The 24031-nt window shown below is 40.9% G+C and overlaps 1 protein-coding gene and 1 pseudogene across 3 annotated transcripts; both read left to right on the top strand.

The window, feature by feature from the left end:
• The first annotated feature begins 1782 nt into the window (after window positions 1–1782).
• NDUFB6 (NADH:ubiquinone oxidoreductase subunit B6) lies at window positions 1783–23510 on the top strand. 3 transcript variants are annotated; one of them, XM_003830104.4, is made up of 4 exons: window positions 1783–4349; window positions 6178–6270; window positions 18313–18357; window positions 23329–23510. In XM_003830104.4, the coding sequence occupies exons 1-4, from the start codon at window positions 4170–4172 to the stop codon at window positions 23395–23397; spliced, it is 387 nt and encodes a 128-aa protein (XP_003830152.1). In that variant the 5' UTR covers window positions 1783–4169; the 3' UTR covers window positions 23398–23510. The 3 variants fall into 3 exon arrangements, with proteins under 3 accessions (XP_003830152.1, XP_003830154.1, XP_034823180.1); XM_003830106.4 differs by lacking the exon at window positions 18313–18357 and having other exon boundaries at window positions 4041–4349; XM_034967289.3 differs by lacking the exon at window positions 6178–6270 and having other exon boundaries at window positions 4042–4349.
• On the top strand, window positions 9891–18302 carry LOC103783548 (DNA fragmentation factor subunit beta-like; annotated as a pseudogene).
• Window positions 23511–24031: the final 521 nt, after the last annotated feature.

Consider the following 24031-nt stretch of genomic DNA (forward strand, 5'->3'; position numbering starts at 1 on the left):
ATCCCCATTTTTCTAAGAAAAAGAGAATGAGTTATTATTTTTTATTAGTTTTCTTCTTTTCTCTTCTGTTTCTTGCTATTCTCCACTTCCTACTAGCCCGTTTGAAATGCAATTATAACCTTTTACCTCCCCTTCACCAGACACTCCCTACAGGGCAAGTTCATCTAACTTTGTACTCAGAAGCTCCAGAACAAACTCTCACCCACCAGGAGATTGCCTCAAGAGGTAACAGTCGATTTACAACCCAAAGTATACATGATGAGAAACTCTTTCCCACCGGGAAAGTTTTTGGCCATTTTTATAACTTATTTCTGCCCATAAAGATGCCAACTTGACTGCCTAGTAGATAAGGTGCCAAGCTAGCATGTGGACTTCCTACCCACTTGCTGTCTCCCCTGCCTTTCGAAAGTACCCACTTTCTGCTCCAAAAGTGGAGCAGTACCTTTGAGGCTGGAAGCCCATACTTCTTCCCCTAAGCTAGCTTTGGAATACAAAGTCACTTTCTTTATACCAGACCTCGCTCTTGTTAACTGGACTCTGCAAGTGTTGAGTGACTAAACCTGTGTTTCAGTTACAATTACTTATAATACCTAATACAATGTCAATACTCTGTCAATAGTTGTTAGGCTGTATTGTTTAAAATTCATATTACTTTTTATTGTTTTTTTTCCTGAATAGTTTCTATCTGTGGTTGGCGGAATATGTAATTGTGGAACCCACAGATACAGACGACTGACTGTTTGCCCTTTTTATTTTACCCTTATAAAGTCTCATTCTCTCACAAATATACATGGGGATTTTCAGAGGCTATACGATGTGTTACATTATGATTGAATGCAGAAGCAGTTATAACAATTCTGCTGTCATTTATGAAGCAAGACATTAAAGACATTTACAAAAATGTAAAACAATGGCACTCTTCTCACTAATTTTTTAATGAGTATATTGTTACTTTAAAATGTTTAATTTCTAATGCAGTAAACATCAATAGATTTAACCCACATAAACAAAAGCTCTTTGGGATCTCCAACAATTTTTAAGAATTTGAAGAAGTCTTGGAAGCAAAACTTTTGAGAACTGCTGCTTCAAGCAGTCCTAGTTCCTTTCAGTGGAAAATGTACATGAGAGATCACAACCTAAGAACAAAAGATGCTCATGATTACTGGTTTGCCAATTTCTTTTAGGCCATTATCAACAGGTAGAGCTAAGACAAAATTATATACATTTTTAAAGATAAAATACAATATGAGTTCATACTGATTCTTCCTGTTCACAATTTGACTATAGGATTTTTACTTAAACACATACAATTTATATACATGTCTCCCCATACCAAAAAAGATCAGTTTTTACAACACTCACTAAACAGTTATTTTCAGTGTCAGATTAACAATACCATGATCAACACCACTATCCTCAATATGATTATTTAGAACAGTTTAAGATTTTTTTTTTTTTTTGAGATGGAGCCTCGCTCTGTCACCCAGGCTGGAGTGCAGTGGCGCGATCTCGGCTCACTGCAAGCTCCGCCTCCCAGGTTCATGCCATTCTCCTGCCTCAGCCTCCCGAGTAGCTAGGACTACAGGCGCCTGCCACCACACCTGGCTAATTTTTGTATTTTTAGTAGAGACGGGGTTTCACTGTGTTAGCCAGGAAGGTCTCGATCTCCTGACCTTGTGATCCACCCGCCTTGGCCTCCCAAAGTGCTGGGATTACAGGCGTGAGCCACCACGCCTGGCCAAGATTTTTTTTAAGTTGTTTTTTTTTGTTTGTTTTTGCGGGTTGTCTCTCAGTGGATTTACAATAATTCAATGGTTTAAAGTTATAGTTGATCCTTGAAAAAAACAGGTTGAACTTCGAGGGTCCATCATACGTGGATTTTCTTCTGCCTCTGGCACCCCAAGACAGCAAGACCAACCCCTCTCTTTGCCTCCTTATGATTTTCTTAATAACAGTTTATTTTCTCTGGCTTACTTTATTGTAATAATATAGCATATAATACATATACAAAATGTGTGTTAATCGACTGTATGTTATCGGTAAAACTTCTGGTCAAGAGTAGGCTATTAAGTTTTTGGAGAGTCGAAAGTTATATGTGGATGTTTGATTGTGCCAAGTGGAGGGGACTGGCACTCCTAACCCCAGCGTTGTTACAAGGGCTATTGTATTTAGAATGATGTGTACCTTTGAGATTATGCCACCAAGTGGACCAATTAAGAGCTACTGGTTTTTACTTGATTTTTATGGACTGCTTTTTGTAAATTTAATTTTGTTTTGTAATGATATTGTTAAAATTAAAACTTTAGAAAAATTAAATTTAGCAGAAATTAATTGAGCAATGACCAATTTGAGAATCAGGCAGCCCTCAGAACCAGAGGAGGTTCAGAAAGTATCGTTCCACAAAGAGGCCAGGCAGCACGCATAGAAAAAAAAACAGAAATGAGATACACAAACAGCTTGATTGGCTACAGGTTGGCCTTTGCCTTATTTGAACATGGGCTGATCAGTTGACCACCTGTGATGATTGGCTGAGACTCAGTTATTTGTTACAGAAGTATATTCCTAAGTTAGGCTGTGAGTTAAATTGCATACTAAGTTGGGTTGCAGTTCATTATATAAGGACTCAAAACAGGGAGACATCTTTAAGCTAAATTTAATTTCACAATATGAAATATTTACTTGGTTCTAAAGTCAAATTTATGAAGTAAGATGTTTCCAGAGATGTCTAGATTCTATCCCTGTCTCCTCTATCCTATTTATTTCCTCCACCATAGGTAACATCTTTAAAAACCTCAATTGTTTTCATTCCCATTATTTTGAAAATTTAAGAAAATATGTATATATATTGAAATTACCACCATCTTTCTCTTTTTGGGTAAAAGCATACTGTATAAATTCCTATCCATTTTTTTTCCACTTTGTAATGTATTCTGGAGGTCACACCACAGATGTATATAGAGTTCTTCCTTATTACTTTTGACGATTGTATTAGCATTTCATTGCTTTGTTGTGTGAAAGTTTTTGGGAAGCCACTGTTTTGGACTAGCTTCACGCACTAGGCCCCAGCAGACCAGACCAAACCAGAATGGAGTCGTTTGTGCTAAGTACCACACAATCAAACTGAACTTTGAAATGGGCCAGTTTCCCAAAAAATAGGAAATTCCCTTAAGTCTGAGTCAGTGAAACAAGGAAGTTTCTTCTGCTTTAACCCTAAAAGTAACTTTGAAACGATGAGTCCACTTTTTGTTCGGTTTCTGCTTTCTTCAGCCCCTATTTGGCAATAAAACCAACCGCCTCTGCTCAGCTGATCAGAACACTCATTCTACTTTATAGAATGAGGTGTTTTCTGATTCTAGAATCACGAATAAGAGTCAATTAAGATTTTTAAACTAATTCGTTGTAATGCTGTCTTTTGACTGTTGTACTACAATTTATTCAAGCAGTCCTTTATTTAGGAATTTGGGGGTAATTTCCAATATTTTGGTATTATGAATCGTGCTGAATAGTCGTGCATGCTCTTTCATATTTTCACCACACGCATTTTTGGGTGAAAGCATGAATTCATCTATGCAATTTTGCTAGATATTAAGCTACTCTTTTCACTATTCCTGTACAGATGGAGGGACAGATGAGACAGCTGCCCAGGGCACTTCAGCAGTTACTGGCATAGCTGGGATTTGAACTGGGATGTAACTATTTTCATACACTCTCTAGGTCATTCCAAGGTGGGAGAGGCAAGCAAATAATTTTGAATCTGGCCAGCTATTCACTGAAACACTTATGCTTATCCTTCCTCCTTCCAGCATACAAGTTCTTCCTTAGCAAAACCTCCAGTCCTCTAATTTAGCATACTTTCGTCTAATCTGTCACTTTCCTCAGGCCCCACAACTACGAGTACTCCTTGTCCCCACCCGGTCCTAATTTGGTCGGGTATAGCGGAGGTGGGCGTAGAGAGAACTGGAGGTGGAGGCCTTTGTGCGTGCCCAGACACTGCTTTCCTCGCGAGGAATCTGGGGCCCCTGCAGAGGCGGAACCAGGATGTGACGTAATAACCGCGCGCGGCGCTCGGCGTTCCCGCAAGGTCGCTTTGCAGAGCGGGAGCGCGCTTAAGTAACTAGTCCGTAGTTCGAGGGTGCGCCGTGTCCTTTTGCGTTGGTACCAGCGGCGACATGACGGGGTACACTCCGGATGAGAAACTGCGGCTGCAGCAGCTGCGAGAGCTGAGAAGGCGATGGCTGAAGGACCAGGAGCTGAGCCCTCGGGAGCCGGTGCTGCCCCCACAGAAGATGGGGCCTATGGAGAAATTCTGGAATAAATTTTTGGAGAATAAATCCCCTTGGAGGAAAATGGTGAGTGACAGACCTCTCCGGTCCCCCCCAACACACCCCACTGCTGCCGGCAGCCTGAACATTGAACGTCCGCTCCCTGCAGCCACACCAAGGACTGATAACGCTCAGTGCTCTGGGACACTGGCCAGTCCCGAGAGTCCTCCTGGAGTCTCGGGAGGCAGGAGTCCAGGAATATGTATGGCTTTGAGAGAGTCATGCCTTTTACTGTCAAGTACAGTGAGACGGGGGCGAATTTTAATACTTAGGTTTTCCAGGACGCTGCACATTTGATTCTCTTTTGACTGTAGAAATCTTCCCTCAGAATAATAACCAAGGACTCGCTAGAATTAAAATTCTGTGATTTAAGTATTCGAGGACACTTGTCTAACTTTTAAGTGTGAGGTTCTAGAGACCAAGTAACACAGTATCCAACCACCAGAGGGCACAGCCAGCCCCTAGCTGATAGTACAGCCCCATGTGATCCCCGTAAAAGACAGGGTCCTGTTGGTATGCCTTGTGAGTCACATTCAAGAGCTACCTTTCTAAACTACCGTTCTGTACTTTTAACACAGAGTTTCATTAAAAAATGACATTTTGGGCTTTGAAGAAAATCACTCATTCAAGAACTTTATTTTCAAGGCCTCTGGGTATTTTCTTGAGGACTGTTATGGATGATAAACATCTCAGAATTGCTTTGAGTTACCTGCAACACTTACTGATGACAGGATAATAGTAGTAACAATACTACGTAACACACGGGTGCTTGCTGTGTGCTTGGCACTCTACTGAGGGTTTTACATGTGTTACTTCATTTCTTTATTCCTGTAAGGTAGATATTCCTAATCCTCATTTTAAATGTGAAGAAACTGAGGCCTACAAAGCTTCAGTGATTTGCTGGTGGTCAGGGAGCTAGGAATTGAATATGAGTTCATATTGTAATCAACATGTATCTGTTTCTTACTGTGCTACAAAGTCTAGTGCAATAGAATTGTTGAAAATTTTTCTGAGAAAGTGGTATTGGATACTTATTTATGATGGTAAAATTCAACTCTTCTCCCACCCTTTGTATCCCTGACATTATCGGAATATTGGCAGTCACTGATTTAAAGTTGACATCCCATCCATCAGCAAGTGATATAAGGAAGTAAATAAATAATAATGTGTCGAAGTTCACCTTACCTTACTTTAATTTATTCTTTTATAATCATATCTGTTATAATTCTTAGATTCTGGATTGTCCCTTCCTTGAATGGATAGGTGTTTTTTAATCAAGTTGGAAGACATGGGAAAGTTCCATTTTTAGTTCTTTTTTAAAATAGTGTTGCAGAGGGCATTTTGGAGTGAGTTTGGGACACCCCATCTTAGTATGTAAAACGTCCTTTTTCCAGCATTGGCGTTGTCAAGGTTGTCTGCCTTATACCTAAAATGATGTGAGTGTCATTGGTCAATAAATAAGGGAGATGACTATACCTGAAAAATTCTGTAGGTTTGATTACTCTGGTTAAATACATTAAAATTATTCTTTCATTATTTTGCTATATTTTATCTTTAACAAACTTATAATAAGGATATTTTTAGAAGTCTTTAAAAAATCTATAAATGCCTTGTTATAGTCTTGCAAAATACTGCTTAAGCATTTTGGTCTGGACTTTGTAGGTATCTTCTAGCAGACTCTGCATTTACTAAGAATATTTGAGTAGATGAGGTTACCTACAGACTATAAGAAAATATGTGCCATTTAGAGTTTTGTAAAATAGTCATGGCATTCTTACATCATTGATGCCTTTTGTTCTGCCATAAATATAAAAAATGGGATATGTTTATTTTGTGTATGTGTTTTTTCCCCCAGGTCCATGGGGTATACAAAAAGAGTATCTTTGTTTTCACTCATGTACTTGTACCTGTCTGGATTATTCATTATTACATGAAGTATCATGTGTCTGTAAGTATGTCCTTTTCAGAATTTATTTTTAATATTGTCCAAAATTACTTTCTTTGTGGCTATCTTACCCTACTTAGTGGAAATAATCTGCCACTTATAAACAGATTTTGAAGTACTTTAAATTCTCTTAGGTAAAAGGTTTAATGAAAGTTACATAATTGGGTATAGTTTTTAAAAAATATTGTCACTAGTTTACAACTTGAAATGGATTTCCCCATAGAAATTAGTATTTAAGTGATAAGAATGTAGTGAGCTTATAATACTAGGGTAAATTTGGGGTCATGAATAGGAAGGGAGAAAACAATTCTGCTCCTTTTTAAAAACCTGTATCTCATATAAGGTAAAAATTCAAAATAGACAAAGCTTATCTTTGTCATCACCCAATTTCTGTTCCCTTCATTTTATCTGATTCTTCACAATTTTTATTTATTTAGAACTCAGGATGTCCAGATGCCTGCACTTTTTCACTGATACAGATCTTGCATGGGCTGATGGAACTGAGCCAGTTGTGGTATTTTAAAGGCTTGGTCTGGTGCAGGGTGTTGGATCCCAGGCAGAATGAGAAGGGCATGCATTTTGGGAAGTGGCGTGGCAGAGGGAGCAGTGGTGACTGCGTAGCCTGAAGTGTTGGAACACAAAAGAGTGAGGAGGGCATTCGTATACCAAGAGAGGGGTGTTAGATCCTCAGCGGGTTGCAGGGGAGGAGGGTGAGCACATCTGTTTGGGGAGCAACAGTGGCAACAGCCTAGTATAGGATATTGGTACCTGAGCAGAGGGAGGACATCTGGAAGAAGGATGGTATGAGGCAGTGAGGCAAGTGGTAACTCAGAGCAAGATGTCAGAACCTGAATGAGGCAAGGCAGGTATTAATGCTGGGATGTGGTTGTGGTGACAGGAGATGGGTTATATATAGGGAGATTGGCCAAATACAGGCATACCTCAGAGATATTTCAGAATTGGTTGTAGAACAATGCAGTTCCAAAAGTATTCTTTGGTTCTAGACCACCAAAACGAGTTACACAAATTTTTTGGCTTCCTAGTGCATATAAAAGTTATGTTTACACTGTGCTGTGGTATAAGTGTATAATAGCAGTATGTGTAAAAGAACGATGTATATGCTTTAATTTAAAAATACTTTATTGCTGGGCCATGTGTGGTGGCTCCCACCTGTAGCCCTAGCACTTTGAGAGGCCAAGGTAGGAAGATTGCTTGAGGCCAGAAGTTCGACCGGCTTGGGCAACATAGTGAGACTCCATGTTTCCAAAAAAAAAAAGAAAAAAAAATAGCTGGATGTAGTGGTCCACACCTATAATCCCAGCTACTCAAGAGGCTGAGATGGGAGGATTGCTTGAGCCCAGGAGGTCGAGGCTGCAATAAACTGTGATTGCGCCACTGCACTCTGGCCTAGGTGCCTGGTTGATATGCTGCCTTAAAAAGAAAAAACAGGCCGGGCACGATGGCTCATGCCTGTAATCCCAGCACTTTGGGAGGTTGAGGTGGGTGGATCACGAGGTCAAGAGATCGAGACCATCCTGGCCAACATGGTGAAACTCCACCTCTACTAAAAATAAAAAAAATGAGCTGGGCATGGTGGCGGGCGCCTGTAGTCCCAGCTATTCGGGAGGTTGAGGCAGAAGAATCACTTGAACCTGGGAGGTGGAGGTTGCAGTGAGCTGAGATCGTGCCACTGCACTCCAGCCTGGCAACAGAGTGAGACTCCGTCTCAAAAAAGAAAAAGAAAAAAACAAAAACTTCATTGCTAAAAAATGCTAATGATCATCTGAGCCTTAGTGACTGTGTATGATCTTTTTGCTAGTGGAAGGTCTTGCTTCCATGTTGATAACTGCTGACTGATCAGGGTGATGGTTGTTGCAGGCTGGAGTGGCTGTGGCAATTTCTTAATATAAGATAGCAGGCGGGGCGTGGCGTCCCACGCCTGTAATCCTACCACTTTAGGAGGCCAAGGCAGGTGGATCACGAGGTCAGGAGTTCAAGACCACCCTGGCCAAGATGGTGAGACCCTGTCTCTACTAAAAATACAAAAATTAGCTGGGTGTAGTAGTGGGTGCCTGTAATCCCAGCTACTTGGGAGGCTGAGGCAGGAGAATCGCTTGAACCCAGGAGGCGGAGGTTGCAGTGAGCTGAGATTGCACCACTGCACTCCATCCTGGGCAACAGAGCAAGACTCCATCTCAAAAAAAAAAAAAAAAAAAAAAAAAAAATATATATATATATATATATATACACACACACACATATATATACATACACATATATACATATATATATACACATACATATATACATATATAAGTATATGTACATATATATACATATATATATAAATGTATATGAGACAACACTGAGGTTTGCCACATCGATTGACTTTTATTTTCACGAAAGATATCTCTGTAGCATGAGATGCTGTTTGATAGCATAGCATTTTACCCACAGTATAACTTTCAAAATTGGAGTCAGACCTTTCAAACCATGCCGCTGCTTTATCAACTAAGATTATGTAATATTCGAAATTCTTTGTTGTCATTTCAACAATGTTCATAGCATCTTCACCAGGAGCAGATTCCATCTCAAGAAACCACTTTGTTTGCTCATCCAAAAGGAGCACCTTCTCATCTATCAAGCTTTATCATGTGATGGAGGCACTTCCGTCACATGGTCAGGCTCCACTTCTAATTCTAGTTCTTTTGCTATATCCACTACATCGAGTTCCTTCCTGCACCGAATTCCTGAACCCCTCAAAGTCATCCACGAGAGTTGAAATCAACTTCTTCCAAACTCTTGTTCATGTTGATACTTTGACCTCCTCCTGTTAATCATAAATCTTCTTAATGGCATATAGGATAGTAAATTCTTTCCCAGAAGATTTTCCATTTTCTTTGCCTAGATCCATCAGAGGAATCACTATCTTTTTTTTTTCTTTTTGAGACAAGGTCTTGCTGTGTCACCCAGGCTGGAGGGCGGTGGTGCCATCTCGACTCACTGCAACCTCCGCCTCCCAGGTTCAAGCAATTCTCCTGCCTCAGCCTACCAAGTAGCTTTTGATATGAAGTGAGAAACATGCAGCTCTTTCTTTTATTTGAACAGTTAGAGGTCATTGTAGTGTTATTAAATTGGCCTAATTTCAGTATTGTTGTGTCTCAGGGAATAGGACAGTCCAAGGAGAGGGAGAGAGGTGGGGAATGGCCAGTTGGTGGAACAGTCACAACACACAACATTTACTCATTAAATTCACTATCTTATATGGGTGTGATTTGTGTTGCCCCTTAAATTTGTAGTAGTTAACATCAAAAATCACTGAGTGCAGATTACCATAACAAATATTAATATAACAATAGTGACAAAGTTTGAGGCCAGGCATGGTGGCTCACACCTGTAATCCCAGCACTTTGGGAGGCTGAGGTGGGCAAATCAGCTGAGGTGAGGAGTTCAAGATCAGCCTGGCCAACATGGTGAAACCCCATCTCTACTAAAATACAAAAATTAGCCGGGCTTGGTGCACGTCTGTAGTCCCAGCTACTGGGGAGGCTGAGGCAGGAGAATCCCTTGAACCTGGGAGAAGGAGGTTGCAGTGAGCCAAGATCGCACCACTGCCTGGGTGACAGAGCGAGACTCCATCTGAAAAAGTTTGAAATATTGGGAGAATTACCAAAATATGGCACAGAGACGTGAAGTGAACACATGCTGTTAGCAAGATGGCACTGAGTTTCTGGGATCGGTGCCCGGCCCATGCCAGTTTTGCAGAGCACACCCGGTGTAGACCCCTGTGACTGGGGCCTGGACCGGCTTGAGCAGCTGGCCAGCGGGTGCCACTGCCTGCGGGGCCCAGAGGCGTTGAGTACATCTGCAGTGCTCCAGAAGCACAAGACTGTGAAGCTGCGGGCCCTGTGCAGCCCGAGGAAGTTTGGCATGGCGGGCAGGAGCTGCCGGGAGATGCTGCGCAAGGGCTACCTCTGCTTCTAGCTCCCTCGTACGAGGATGGCATGGAGCTGACCGAAGCGTCCTCGACAATGCCGAGCTGGTGCTGCTCACCTCACGCCAGGCCTGGCAGGGCTATGTGAGTGACATCGGGTGCTTCCTCAGTGCTTTTCGCCAGCCGCACGCGTGGCTCATCCAGGCCGCCCGGCAGCTACTGTGTGATGAGCAGGCCCCCGCAGAGGCAGAGACTGCTGGCCGACCTCCTGTACAACGTCAGCCAGAACGTCGCAGCCGACACCCGGGCTGAGGACCCGCTGTGGTTTGAAGGCTTGGAGTCCCGATTTTGGAATAAGTCTGGCTATCTGAGATACAGCTGTGAAAGCCGGATCCGGAGTTACCTGAGAGAGGTGAGCTCCTGCTCCTCCATGGTGGGTGCAGAGGCTCAGGAGGAATTCCTGCGGGTCCTCCGCTCCATGTGCCAGAAGCTCCAGTCTGTGCAGTACGACGGCAGCTATACAACAGAGGAGCCAAGGGTGGCAGCCGTTTCTGCACACCGGAAGGCTAGTTCTCCTGCCAGGGTCCCTTCGACATGGACGGCTGCTTGTCGAGATACTCCATCAACCCCTACAGTAACAGGGAGAGCAGGCTCCTCTTCAGGACCTGGAACCTGGATCACATAGTGGAAACAAAAACGCACCATCATTCCTACACTGGTGGAAGCAGTTAAAGAACAAGATGGAAGAGAAGTGGACTGGGAATATTTTTATGGCCTGCTTTCTACCTCAGAGAACCTAAAATTAGTGTTGTCTGCCATAAGAAAACCACCCACAAAACCAGCTATGACCTGAACAGAATCTACAAACCCCAGACAAGGTTGAAGAGGAAGTGGCCTGTGCGAAAGCACCAGTGACATATACACACCACATTCTCGTCTTTGTTCGAGGCCTGTCGTGGGCATAATTTTAACAGGTGCCTTTTTTTTTTTTTGGTCACTCCAGTAGCTCCTGGAAAAAACCTTAAAAAATATTTCCGGCAAATCTGATTTCAGTACATTTCTGAATCATTGTTTGTTTGTTTGTTTTTTGTAGATGGAGTTTCACTTTCGTTGCCCAGGCTGGAGTGTAGTAGTGCGATCTTGGCTCACTGCAACCTCCGCCTCCCGGGTTCAAGTGATTCTCCTGCCTCAGCCTCCCAAGTAGCTAGGATTACAGGTATGTGCCACCATGCCTGGCTAATTTTTGTATTTTTAGTAGAGACAGGGTTTCGCCATGTTGGTCGGGCTGGTCTCAAACTCCTGACCTCAGGTGATCCACCTGCCTCGGCCTACCAAAGTGCTGGGATTACAGGCGTGGGCCTCCGTGCCTGGCCTGAATCATTTTTTGTACCTTCTGACAGCCCAACTTCCAGAGGACAACCTTGGGGTACTCACTGGATGTCTTGTGAGTCGTCAGTAGGGATAAGAATTGTCCTGAGCTGAGGAATTCTTCTGTTCTCTGGTTTTACCAGTATTTGGTTTGCTCATGTGGTGTGGTCACCATACTAAAACGGTGTCATGGCTGAAGTTAGCCACTCTTGTTTGAGGGACAAGTTGTTTATGCATCAGCTGTCTGCTGGCTCTCCATTTCCATGGCAAATGGGCAGCTCCATCCTTCTTGACTGTTCTAAATTCCCAAAAGAGAGGTGTCATGCTTTGCGGGTAAGATGTTTGTACTCCATAAAGAACATAAAAGGACATTCACTGCTGAATTTTTTTCTTTTTTTTTTTTGAGACAGGGTCTCACTGTGTCTCCTGGCTGGAGTGCAGTGGCGCGATCTCGGCTCACTGCAACCTCTGCCTCCTGGGTTCAAGTGATTCTCCTGCCTCAGCCTACCAAGTAGCTGGGATTACAGGTGTCCACCACCATGGCTGACTAATTTTTGTATTTTTAGCAGAGATGAGGTTTTGCCATGTTGGCCAGGCTGGTCTTGAACTCCTGACCTCAGGTGATCTGCCTGCTTTGGCCACCCAAAGTGCTGGGATTACAAGCGTGAGCCACCGCACCTGGCCTGCTGAATTGTTTATAATGGCAAAAAGTAGGAAACCTCCCAATGTCTATGAATAGGGCCATAGCTATTATGTCGAACCACATGAAACTGCCGTTTTTCTAGGCCAGAAATGGTGAGCGATGGTTAATTTCATGATTCAACTTGATACATTTACGTAGTGCAAAAGGATGTTGCAGTTTCAAGCTTTTATGAAGAAAGTGTTTCTGTGTAGAAACTGGAAGCTGTTCAGTGCACTGTCAGCTGAACCCTGCTCCTGCTCCATTTATCAGAGTTACTATCATCTCAGATAATATGGAGCTCATGTCAGCAGTGCAGGTGGTGAGTGCGCAGAGACAATCTGGAAGGAAACGCTGATCTGAACAGTAATCCTGGGGGACATGGGGGTGGGACTGGATTACAGAGGACTCATTTTCTAAATCATGTATTTTATGATACTTGAATTTTTTTGAAATGGGCATTTATTTAATGACATGTTATAATGTACTTTTAAAAAAAGTGTAATATTTGAATTTTTACATTTGTTGTGTAATCAGCAGAAGCAATAAAGATTTTTCAGAAAAAAGAAAAATGGCACTGATAGAGTTGCTTGTCTCGGGGTTGCTAAAACCTTCTATTTATAAGAAAACACAATATATGTGAAGTGCAGTAAAGCAAAGTGCAATAAAGTGAGGTATGCCTGTGAGTACATATGTTGATGATAAAGGTACACAGGATTCTCACTGCCGGAAAAGGGAGTTACGTATGTGAAAAGGAAGAAAAGTTTGTGGTGGTAGAATGAAATTGGAGGTACTGGTGTGAACTCATGGTTTTTAAAATGTATTGATAGACCTAGAAATAGATATAGATGTAAATGTGGATGTGTGCATGCGTGTTCTTGTGTACATATTCTCTAGCTATGTCCACTGAGAGGACCTGGAAACATGGCCACTCCTTAGTAATTAGCACACTTAGAAGCTAGGTCTTATTTTCTAAATACAGTTATGCACTGAAAGGACCCAGAGCTCAGAGCAGTGGGCAATTCTAGGGCGGGAGGAGAGAAAGTATAAGATGAGCTTGGAACATATTATTGTGCCAGAAAGTAAAGAAGTGCTGAAAGAATGATGGGAACATATTTCAAAGGACACAGAGTCAGCTTGCAAGGACTCCTGCCTGGGCAGTTTGAACTTCAAGATAAATAATGATAGTAATAGATGATAGTCACCTGAATAAAATGAAAATCCATGAGTGCAAACTGATATAAATAAGTGAATTAATAAATGGGTAGAAAAGAAAGCTTTTTGATGCAATAATTTGCTGAATGATAGAATTAGAAAAATTACCATTTGAGAATCATCATAGTAATATTTAATTCAGCTAAGGAACATCAAAGGATGCTAACATTAGTCTGGGCACAGTGGCTCACACCTGTAATCCCAACACTTTGGGAGGCTGAGGTGGGAGGACTGCTTGAGGCCAAGAGTTTGAGATCAACCTGGGCAACATAATGAGACCCCATCCCTCCAAAAAAAGAAAAAAAAAAAAGAGCCCAATAGTCCCACCTGTTCAGGAGGCTGAAGCAGGAGGATCGCTTGAGCCCAGGATGTGGAGCCTGCAATGAGCTATGATTGTGCTGCCCACTGTACTCCAGCCATCCTGGGTGACATAGTGAGACTCCCATCTCAATCAAAAAAAGAAAATTAAAAAAAAAAGAGGATGCTAATACTAATTTTAAAATACTTATCCTCAAAGTATTTAATTTGTTACAAAGAGAGAAAGAGTATCTTTGTAGTAGAGAAATCTGGCAGACGCCACCTTAGTCAAGGGGTCTAAATTAACATTATTGATAATGGGGCAAACTGAAATTATGTTACTTGATAGGCTGCAATAAGAACACAGCATTACTTTTGTGATATTCCTGCCAAAGGTGCATAACTTGAATGTAATTTATTGATTAAATTCATATGAGGAAACAGAAGATAAACCCAAACTGAGGGGCTGTTCTCCGTCATTATTGGCATTATACCTTCAGAAATGTCAAGATCATGAATGTTAAAGAACAGCTTTAAGATTGTTCCAGATTGAGGAAGAATAAAGAGATATGCCAACTAAATGCAATTCTTCATTAATAGGCATAATTGCATTATCTGTAAGAACAGTGACGGTGTTGGCAGTCAGAATTTTAAAGAGCCTGCACAGTCAATGGAGAACATGTCATGTAAGGGGATTTTCTGATAAGTCCAAACAATTATTGAGACAATTGAGAAGATTTGAATGGATTTTTTAGATCAGGTAGAGATAGTAATGTATGAGTGTTAATTTCCTGATCTTGATAGTTGTATTGTAATTATTTTAAGAATATTGTCTTTGTTTGTAGGAAGTATACTAGAGTAATAAACTAGTCAGCAATTTAAAGTGATTCAAGGAAAAAATTATTTTCATTCTTGCAGCTTTATGTAAGTTTAAAATTATTTCAGAATAAAGACAGAAGTTAAGGACTGTCTAACAAATTATAGATAATCCAGTGAATGTTGGCTTTCTGTTAGCCTATTGACAGAAGAGTGAAACAACCAAAATTTTGGGGGGTTTTCAGAACACCCCTGCCCCCAACATAACTTATTCTCTTTGATTGTGTTCTCTATTGATTGTGTAGACTCTTTAAAATTCTGGTTGCTGACGTCTTTGTTCCGTGTACTAAGCAGATTAAGCCCCTTGATTAACAAGTACGGAGTGCCTAGCATGTCCTCTTCCTTTATTGCTATAGAAAGAATATACAAGACCAAATTCCTGACCTCAAAGACTTTATAGTAAAGTTGGAAGATAGGTATAATTTGGGAAAGAGTATGGAGGAAAAAAGTTAATTCCTGTTAGAAGCAAACATATGGAGTCAGTAATGAACGTGGCCGTATGTACCTAAGACCGAGGAGCTGACTAGAATGGAAGGTCTGTTGACTAGGTAGCCTGGGACCAATTTATGGAAGGTGTTGAAAGTTAGATAGAAGAAGTTGAACTGCATGTGTTAGGCAATGGGAAGCTTTCCATTTTTTAATGGGAGAGTGACTTGATGAATGTGATACATTGAGGAAAAACAAAGAAAAACATTGAAATGGATGGTGAATTGAAGGGAAGAAAGTTCTGACAGCAGGGCAGATCAGCTGGAGGCCATTGCGTTTTAGTAGATGTCAGTTGAGAATCTGGTTAGGGTGAAGATAGCAGGGATGAAGAAGAAAAATAAAGCCAGAGACACTTCTAAAGGAAGAAACACCTGAAGTTGGTGGTTGATTAAGTTGGGGATAAAACCAAAGTTCACAGTCATTTATGACTGCAAAATCTCTAGCCTTGGAAATTACAAGTAGGGTATTGGAGGGCTTTCTGATGATGGGATAGAAGTGAATATTTTAGACTGGGTGCGGTGGCTCATGCTTGTAATCCTGGCACTTTGGGAGGCTGAGGCGGGTGGATTGCTTCAGCTCAGAAGTTCGAGACCAGCCTGGGCAACATGGTGAAACCCCATCTCTACTAAAATACAAAAAAATTAGCTGGGCTTGGTGGCATGTGCCTGTAATCCCAGCTACTCAGAAGGCTGAGGCAGAAGAATTGCTGGAAACCAGGAGGCAGAAGTTGCAGTGAGTCAAGATTGGGCCACCGCACTCTCCAGCCTGAGCGATATAACGAGACTCTGTCTCAAAAAAAAAAAAAAAAAAAAAAAGTGAATTTTTTAGGAGCGTGTGCTGCCATGGCAGTTTTGGAGATGTCCAAGTGGACATGGCCTGTCTTATGTGTTAGAAACATGAGATTATTAGTTCTAAGAGGAATTAGAGTTGGGTTAGGGGATTTTCACATTACAAACCAACACAAACTCTCTCTACAACTATTAAAAAGGGCTAACAATTTATATATCTAAGGGTGAGAGAATAGTTTGTATTTCTGTTGTTGATGGGCTTTAAAAAAGTTTATGTTCATAAAAAGGCTACTTCATTTCATTATACATCTGTTATGTTTTCACTATTTTGGCATGTAAGACCCTAGAGAAGAAAATATATTACTTTCTGTCAGTGAAAGTTTAACATCCAAGAGTGATTTTTATGTGCAGAAAGAACTGGTTACAGTGACTTAAAATACAGATTAATATTTGGTTCTTGAGTTTCAAATATAAAAACATAATTTTTTCCTAATTCTTTAAATTCAGTTTTAAAATTCTATTAAACTATGCATCTAGTAAAATAAGAATAATCTCCTTTGTTTTTACTATCTTTGGATTAATTGAAGTTGAACTCTTCTGAAACAATTCCATTTACAAACATAGCTAAATTCTGTTAAATATTTTAAATTGTATTTATACATTTTGTGTGTTCAATTTTATTTCGAAGTATTTATATGGTAAATTTATGATTCTAAGAAGTAATTTTTTTCAACCTAGAATCACAAATCTAAATCAATTATGCATTTTAACTAGAATCCTAAACCTAATTTTTTAAAACCTCTGTTAGCCAGATTATCTTACACATTACAAACTCAAATCAACAGAATGTATGGAATGTAGCAATGTTTTCAGAACTTCTAAAAGTTGACACATTCACTTATTTATACTCTGGGTTTAACTTACTTTATCATATCTAAATTTAACTACATTTTTTCTGGGATCGAAAAGACATTTCTAAGAGAAGCAAATTTAACAAACTGCAGTCACTAGGTTGATAATTTAATACAGTAATGTGGTTGCTTATCTGAGGGTTCACACTTCCAGGTGATTTTTCCTGAGCCGTAGATGGACATATTTAGTTAAACATTTTGTGTCAGTAGAGGTCCCAGAGCCACTCACTTACCTTACTTTTTCTCTTGATTTTGGTAGGTAAAGGATTGCATCTTCAATAAGATTGCAACCAGTTTGCTTCAGCTCACTCCTTTGCTGCCTAATTGAATTCTGCATCTCTCAGATGACTTTTCAGTGTCTTTTTGCCTTTTAGCACGTAAAGACATTTTAAAGTGCTCACATTGTATTCTGAGTTTCTCTCATGTTCCAGTTCTCTATGCCTCATATCATGCCAATAATCTTTTAAATTTTGGGCAGTGGTATCTTGTGCAGATGTATACGCATAAAAAGTACATGTATTCAACAATTACTTATGTAGTACCTCTTATGTGCAAGGCACTGTTTTAAAGACCAGGCTACAGCAGTGAACAGAGCAGATTGAGTCCCTCCCCTCATGACATGTTTAGTTTTAGAGACTGGTAATAAATATATAAACAAAGAGGTATATTATGTTATAGGAGAACAAGTCTATAGAAGAAAAATTAAGCAGGTTAAAAACTAGAGAATGATAAGGCTTGCTATTTTAATTAGGCCTCTCTGAGGAAGTGATCTTTGAAGACAAACATAAATGAAATGAAGATACAGGTCAAGCAGTATTTAGGAGAAGAGCATTTCAGGTAGAGGAATCATGAAGTACAGAGGCCTTGAGGCACAAGCAGGCTTGACTGAATTGGACTCCTAGGAATGGAGCCACTGTGGCTGTAGTAGAGTAAGTGAGGGAGAAAAGACTGGCTTTTTCTCTAAGAATTATGAAACTTTGAGCAGAGTGACATATCTTAAAAGAATCAGTGTACTCTGCCTTGAAGTGTGGAGAATAGACTTTTCATTTGCATAGGAGGGCACAAGTGGAAGCAGGGAGGCTAGTAGGTGCTGTTGTGGTAGTTGAGGTGAAAATATGATAGAGGCTTGGACAAGGCTGGTGATGAGAACCAGTTGGATTCAGGGTATATTCTTAAGATAGAATTAACAGGCTCTGCTGAGGAGTCAAGGTTTCTGGCTTTCATAACTGGGGGAATAAGAGTGTCATTTACTGAGATGGGGGACATGGGGAGGAACAGTTTGGGGATGGGAGAAGTTAAGTGTGGGACCTGGTTAAGTTTGAGATGCCTATTTGATAGCTAAGTAGAGATGTTGAGTAAACAGTTGGATATGTGAATCTGGAGTTCTGTGAAAGTTTGGAGCTTAAGTTAAAATTTGGGGTATGACCTATTTCTTATTTTCAGAAGAAACTCTTAACACCATAATTAACACAGAGTTAACTTTTATTACAGGAAAAACCATATGGCATAGTTGAAAAGAAGTCCAGAATATTCCCTGTAAGTCTTAACACTTCTGAGTTTTCTTTTGTTTATTGTTTTTCTCTCTCCTTTTCCTCCCTTTCCAAGCAATTATTAGATTAAAATGTTCTTTCCTTCTCACTTTCGGTTTAAGTCCCTGTTTTGTGTATTCTTGTAAAAAACAAAACAAAACAAAAAACAGGAAGAAATACTGTGAGGTAACAATTACAGTTCAAATGGGAAGTGAGCACATTTATTTTCAACCTGGCTGTAAAACGTGTTTTGTGACCTTGATTTTCCTAAAGGGAGTTGAAAGTACCAAAAGTTTTTCACTGTGTCCTGTTTCATGTTGGGTAAAGAGCTTAGGGCATGAGCCTAAGCAAACATCCATGCATGGTGACAGCAACTGAATTTCTGTTATTAATTCCAAACTCTCATGTCCTATGGCTTTGTACCTCATTTTCAAGATTTGACCTTAAGTTCTCCATCTGTGAATTTAATATCCACTAATGGGTGTTTTAAATTTTATACTATGGGCCGGGCACAGTGGCTCACGCCTGTAATCCCAGCACTTTGGGAGGCCGAGATGGGTGGATCGTGAGGTCAGGAGATCAAGACCATTCTAGCTAACACAGTGAAACCCCGTCTCTACTAAAAATACAAAAAATTAGCCAGGCGTGGTGGCGGGCGCCTGTAGTCCCAGCTACTCAGGAGGCTGAGGCAGGAGAATGGCGTGAACCCGGGAGGCGGAGCTTGCAGTGAGCCGAGATTGCGCCACTGCACTCCAGCCTGGGTGACAGAGCGAGACTCCGTCTCAAAAAAAAAAAAAAAAAAAAAAAAAAAAATTATACTATGAATATGTGAGCTATAGTACTAATTTGAAATGAGTTATTTTAGCATTAAAAGGTGACTCAGTAGTCAGTTGGTATTTACTAGCTGTTTGTGAGGTTATTGTTTAGCATAGTAGAATATATACTATGTTCTTGTCTATTTCTAGTCACAGATAATGAACTATCATAACTCAAAAGTACACAATTTAAATAACAAAACAGCGTGATTCTTGCTTTAATCAAATGACTTAGTCACAGTAATGATTATCTGTTGCAACAGGGGAATTTTAGGAAGGGCCACCAAAACTGGCCAGCGGTCCCAGTTGGAACGCTGGTTTAAGAAATAGTTGGGGGAGGGGCCAGGCGTGGTGGCTCACGCGTGTAATCCCAGCACTTTGGGAGGCCAAGGTGGGTGGATCACAAGGTCAGGACTTCGAGACCAGCCTGGCCAACATGGTGAAACCCCGTCTCTACTAAAAATACAAAAATTACCGTGCGTGGTGGCGGGCACCTGTAATCCCAGCTACTGAGGATGCTGAGGCAGGAAAATTGCTTGAAACTGGAAGGCGGAGGTTGCAGTGAGCTGAGATCGTGGCACTGCACTCCAGCCTGGGAAATGAGTGAAACTCCATCTCAAAAAAAAAGGAAAAAGGAAAAAAAAAAGTAGGGGGGTATCGGGGGCTCATGCCTGTAATTACAGCACTATGGGAAGCCGAGGTGGGTGGATCCCTTGAGGCTAGGGGTTCGAGACCAGCCTGGCCAACATGGTGAAACACCATCTCTACTAAAAAAAAATACAAAAATTAGCCAGGTGTGGTGGTGCACGCCTGTAATCCCAGCTACCTGGAGGCTGAGGCACAAGAATTGCTTGAACCTGGAAGGCAGAAGTTGCAGTGTGCAGAGTTTGCGCCACTGCACTCCAGCCTGGGTCACAGAGTGAGACTCTGTCTCGGGAAAAAAAAAAAAAAAAGTGGGGGCCAGGCGCGGTGGCTAACACCTGTAATGCCAGCACTTTGGGAGGCGGAGGCAGGTGGATCACCTGAGGTCAGGATTTTGAGACCAGCCTGGCCAACATGGTGAAACTCCATCTCTACTATTAATAAAAATACAAAAATTAGCTGGGCATGGTGGTACACGCCTGTAATCCTAGCTACCGGGGAGGCTGAGGCACAAGAATTGCCTGAACCTGGGAGGCAGAGGTTGCAGTGAGCCAAGATTGCGCCACTGCACTCCAGCCTTAGCGACAGAGCACCCTGCCTCAAAAAAAAAAAAAAAAAAAAAAGTAGGGGATTTCTCCTTTTATTTTATTGTGTAACATTGATGTGTGTTACAGACTAGGTAGTCTCAAAATAGGAAATTATCTTGCTGGTTTTTCCAGTTGGGCAATTTATATTTATTTAGCCTTCCATTTATTCCATTTAAATGTTAATTTATTTTGCCATTTACTGTTCAAAGGAAAAGGAGAGCTCTATTCAGAAGACCATATCAGGGATCCTGTAGCATTTCTCATATTTCTGTATTTTTTGCCACTGTGGTTCTTTCTTGTTTCTGTGCCATGACCCCTTTTGAGGAACTGAAGAATGCTCATTGTATATATGTTTAGAATAGGACAAGTAATAACAAACTTCCAAATCTCAATGGCTTAACAAAACAGAGGTTTATTTCTTGTTGACATCACAGACTACTGTGGATCAGGTGATCTTCCTCAATCTTACAGCCATGCCTGTCGAATATGAGGTTCCAAGATTGTGATACAAAGATACGGCAGGATGTCTCAGGGGATGATTTTTAGGATCTAAGCTTAGAAGTAGCTTACATCACTTCTGCTCAAATTCTGTTAGCTAAAACTCACTCTCATCTTCCCAAATATTATCTGTGTGCTCTTTGCTATTTCCCAGACCCCTGTTCATGGAGTTTCTGCTACATTCCATCTTTCTAGTCACCAAACAGCTCTTGGCTTCTTTCTTTACCCATGCATAACACACTTAGTCTTTCTCCTTAGGGAGAAATCCCAAAGTCCCATTCCATCACTGCACCCGGCCCCAAATCCATGATCTCCAGATGATGTAAAATAGTATGTCAGGTTTATATATGACTTCTGTTGATCTGAGGATCAGTGAACTAAGAAGATAAGTTAACTGTATCCTTTGCCCCCAACCACACCCATTGTTCAGTGGTAGAATTTGGATAGCATAGTAGTCACTGGTTCTTGGCAATCCTGAAATCTCACTCCTAACCCGTGTGTGAGAAATTACTTGAATGGGCACTGATTTTGTTTTCTTGAAAGAACACCTTTATCCATAGTTCTTCCTGGTTCCTGGCTCTGTCCAGGGGGTTTGTTCTTTTCATTATCTACCTAGACCACATCTAAATGGTATTGGGAAGCATGCCCTCCTTAGGGGCTGTATGGGCTTCAGAATCTGCCACCTGCTTGCAGGAGGTTGAATGCTAGAGGTTGTTTTAATTTCAGACATTCTGGCAGGATTTTGTAAACTGTATGTTTGGTTTGTCCATCCATTTCCCTTAACATTTAGAAGCATGAAAAGAAAAATATTTGGTAGACATCTAATGTGTTTACTTCTAGTCAGTTTCTCATGCTAGTATCTGTTTTTCCTATACACAGTTACCAGCTTGTCTCATTTCTTTGTCCTTATGCATCTGCCTCTCTCACCTCTGTGGCAGCTATGTGGAGGCCATCTGAGGCAGACTGGTTCAAAGGCTACCTTCATTTTAAACTGATCTTTGCCATAGGGCTGTGTCCCTCTGTTTGAGTTTTATTGGGCTTCTGTTGCTCAGATTTCTTGTGTTAACTTATTGTTTAGGAATTCTGAAGTAGTGTGATTTTTCAATACCACAAGGTCCTGATTTTTTATTTATTTTTTAGATACAGGGTCCTACTCTTGCTCAGGCTGGTTTTGAACTCTGGGCCTCAAGCAATCCTCCTGCCTTGGACTCCCAAAGTGCTGGGATTACAGGCATGAGCCACCATGACTGGCCCAAATTTTTAGATTCTATTAACTTTTTTTTTTTTGGTCAGGAACAGAAAGTCTCTAGCGTGCACCAGTGTTCTCTCTTCCTCTCCATTTTTATGTCGCCTCTCAAATCAGCCACTTTTTGCCTGAGCTCATGTTTCTTAAAGTACATTCCCAAGGCATCCAAGGATCCCAAGGATCCAAACACATACTATAACTTTTTTTCCCAGCTACTTCTTCTAGAACCTCAAGTTCATTAGGCAGTCAGCTTCCAAGTTATAGGAGATATTTTGCTAAATAGTTTGCCACTGCCTTTTGTTTCCATCTTTATCTTTGCTACCAGACTGCTAAGCCAGTGCCCTATAGCTTGATTTTTATTACAGCAGCATTAGTGCCACTTCAAGGCAATGATTTCTATTGGGATAATGCTAGCTGTACTAACAAATTGTTGCCCAAATGTATAATGGCATAAACATATTTATTTTTTCATTGGATTATAATCCTGAGCAGTACCAGGTCAGGGAATGGCAGGGATTGGGGTGGGTATGGGGACAATTCTACTCTTCCCAGTCATTCAGGGACTGGCAGGCTAACAGAATCTATCTTAAACACATGGCTGAAACTGAAATTGAATAATCTGTCTTAAAACTATACAGCTTGTCAGTGGAGGTTCCAAGATTCTTACCACTTGGTTCTGGCTTCAATGCCCATGCCTTTTGCCCACATCTATATCAAGAATTGAAAAGACACCTGGACCAGCTGCCTAGCCAAAGTTTGTATTCTGTATTCAGTATGTAAGCCAATCAGAAAACTGGTGATTGCGTAACACATTCAGTTGCTGGGGGTACATTACCTCCTTATCTGGAACTGCAGATGTTTCCTTGCAACTTCTTTCTGGGGCCTCCATTTATTGGGGTCATACAAAATAAAAGATTATCCCTTTATCACTTAAGAGAACACAGTTTTCGTGCCCTTTTTGATTATTTTGTTTCTGAGTGAAAATTTCCCTATTATTTCACTATACCTTAAAATTTTGAATACTGATTGTTCAGATTTAGTCAGCTTCTACTTTGTCTAGGGTCCTTTTAAAGGGAATGCCAGAACTCAAGTACATTTTCCATGTGAGATCTGATGAACATAGAACAGAATAGAACTATCACCTCTGTAGACTTAAGATTTTTGTACTAACTGTATCTTTGTTTTCCTAGGGTGATACAATTCTGGAGACTGGAGAAGTAATTCCACCAATGAAAGAATTTCCTGATCAACATCATTAAAGATTATGTAAAAAGTTAAAAGGCTTATGAGCCTAAGTTTGTTCCTATATTACCATATTTACTGAATTTTCTGGAAAAGTAACTTTAATAAAGTTTAATCTCAGAAATTGTCATATTTGTTTTCAAGCATTGTACAATTTGAGACTCTGAGTAATTTAACAATAAGTAAAAAGTGGACATGCTAAACAAATATGAGAGACTACCTACTTTTTCTGGTCATTCTTGACTTGGAAAACGGTATGGAAAAGTAGTTACATGTTTTTTTTTTTTCTTACACAGTACTTACACTAATTTGGTATCAGGGTATGCAACAGTGAAATATCACAATAAACAAATGTAAGAACAGCAATTCCATGCACTTTTGTTTTAAGGAAATCTTTCCGGCCAGGCGCAGTGGCTCATGCCTGTAATCCCAGCACTTTGGGAGGCCGAGGCGGGCAGATCACGAGGTCAGGAGATCGAGACTATCCTGGCTAACACAGTGAAACCCCGTCTCTACTAAAAATACAAAAAAATTAGCCGGGCGTGGTGGCGGGCTCCTGTAGTCCCAGCTACTCCGGAGGCTGAGGCAGGAGATTGGTGTGAACCCGGAAGGCGGAGCTTGCAGTAAGCCGAGATAGTGCCACTGAGCCTG

Source organism: Pan paniscus, chromosome 11 (genome assembly GCF_029289425.2).
Source record: "Pan paniscus chromosome 11, NHGRI_mPanPan1-v2.0_pri, whole genome shotgun sequence".
NCBI lineage: Eukaryota > Metazoa > Chordata > Mammalia > Primates > Hominidae > Pan > Pan paniscus.

Excerpts from the sequence above, each read along its gene's own strand:
- NDUFB6 (XM_003830104.4), top strand. The coding sequence starts at position 4,170 with ATGACGGGGTACACTCCGGATGAGAAACTGCGGCTGCAGCAGCTGCGA. Across the intron at positions 6,271-18,312 it reads ACATGAAGTATCATGTGTCT|GAAAAACCATATGGCATAGT; the intron begins GTAAGTATGTCC and ends CTTTTATTACAG. Across the intron at positions 18,358-23,328 it reads AGAAGTCCAGAATATTCCCT|GGTGATACAATTCTGGAGAC; the intron begins GTAAGTCTTAAC and ends TTGTTTTCCTAG.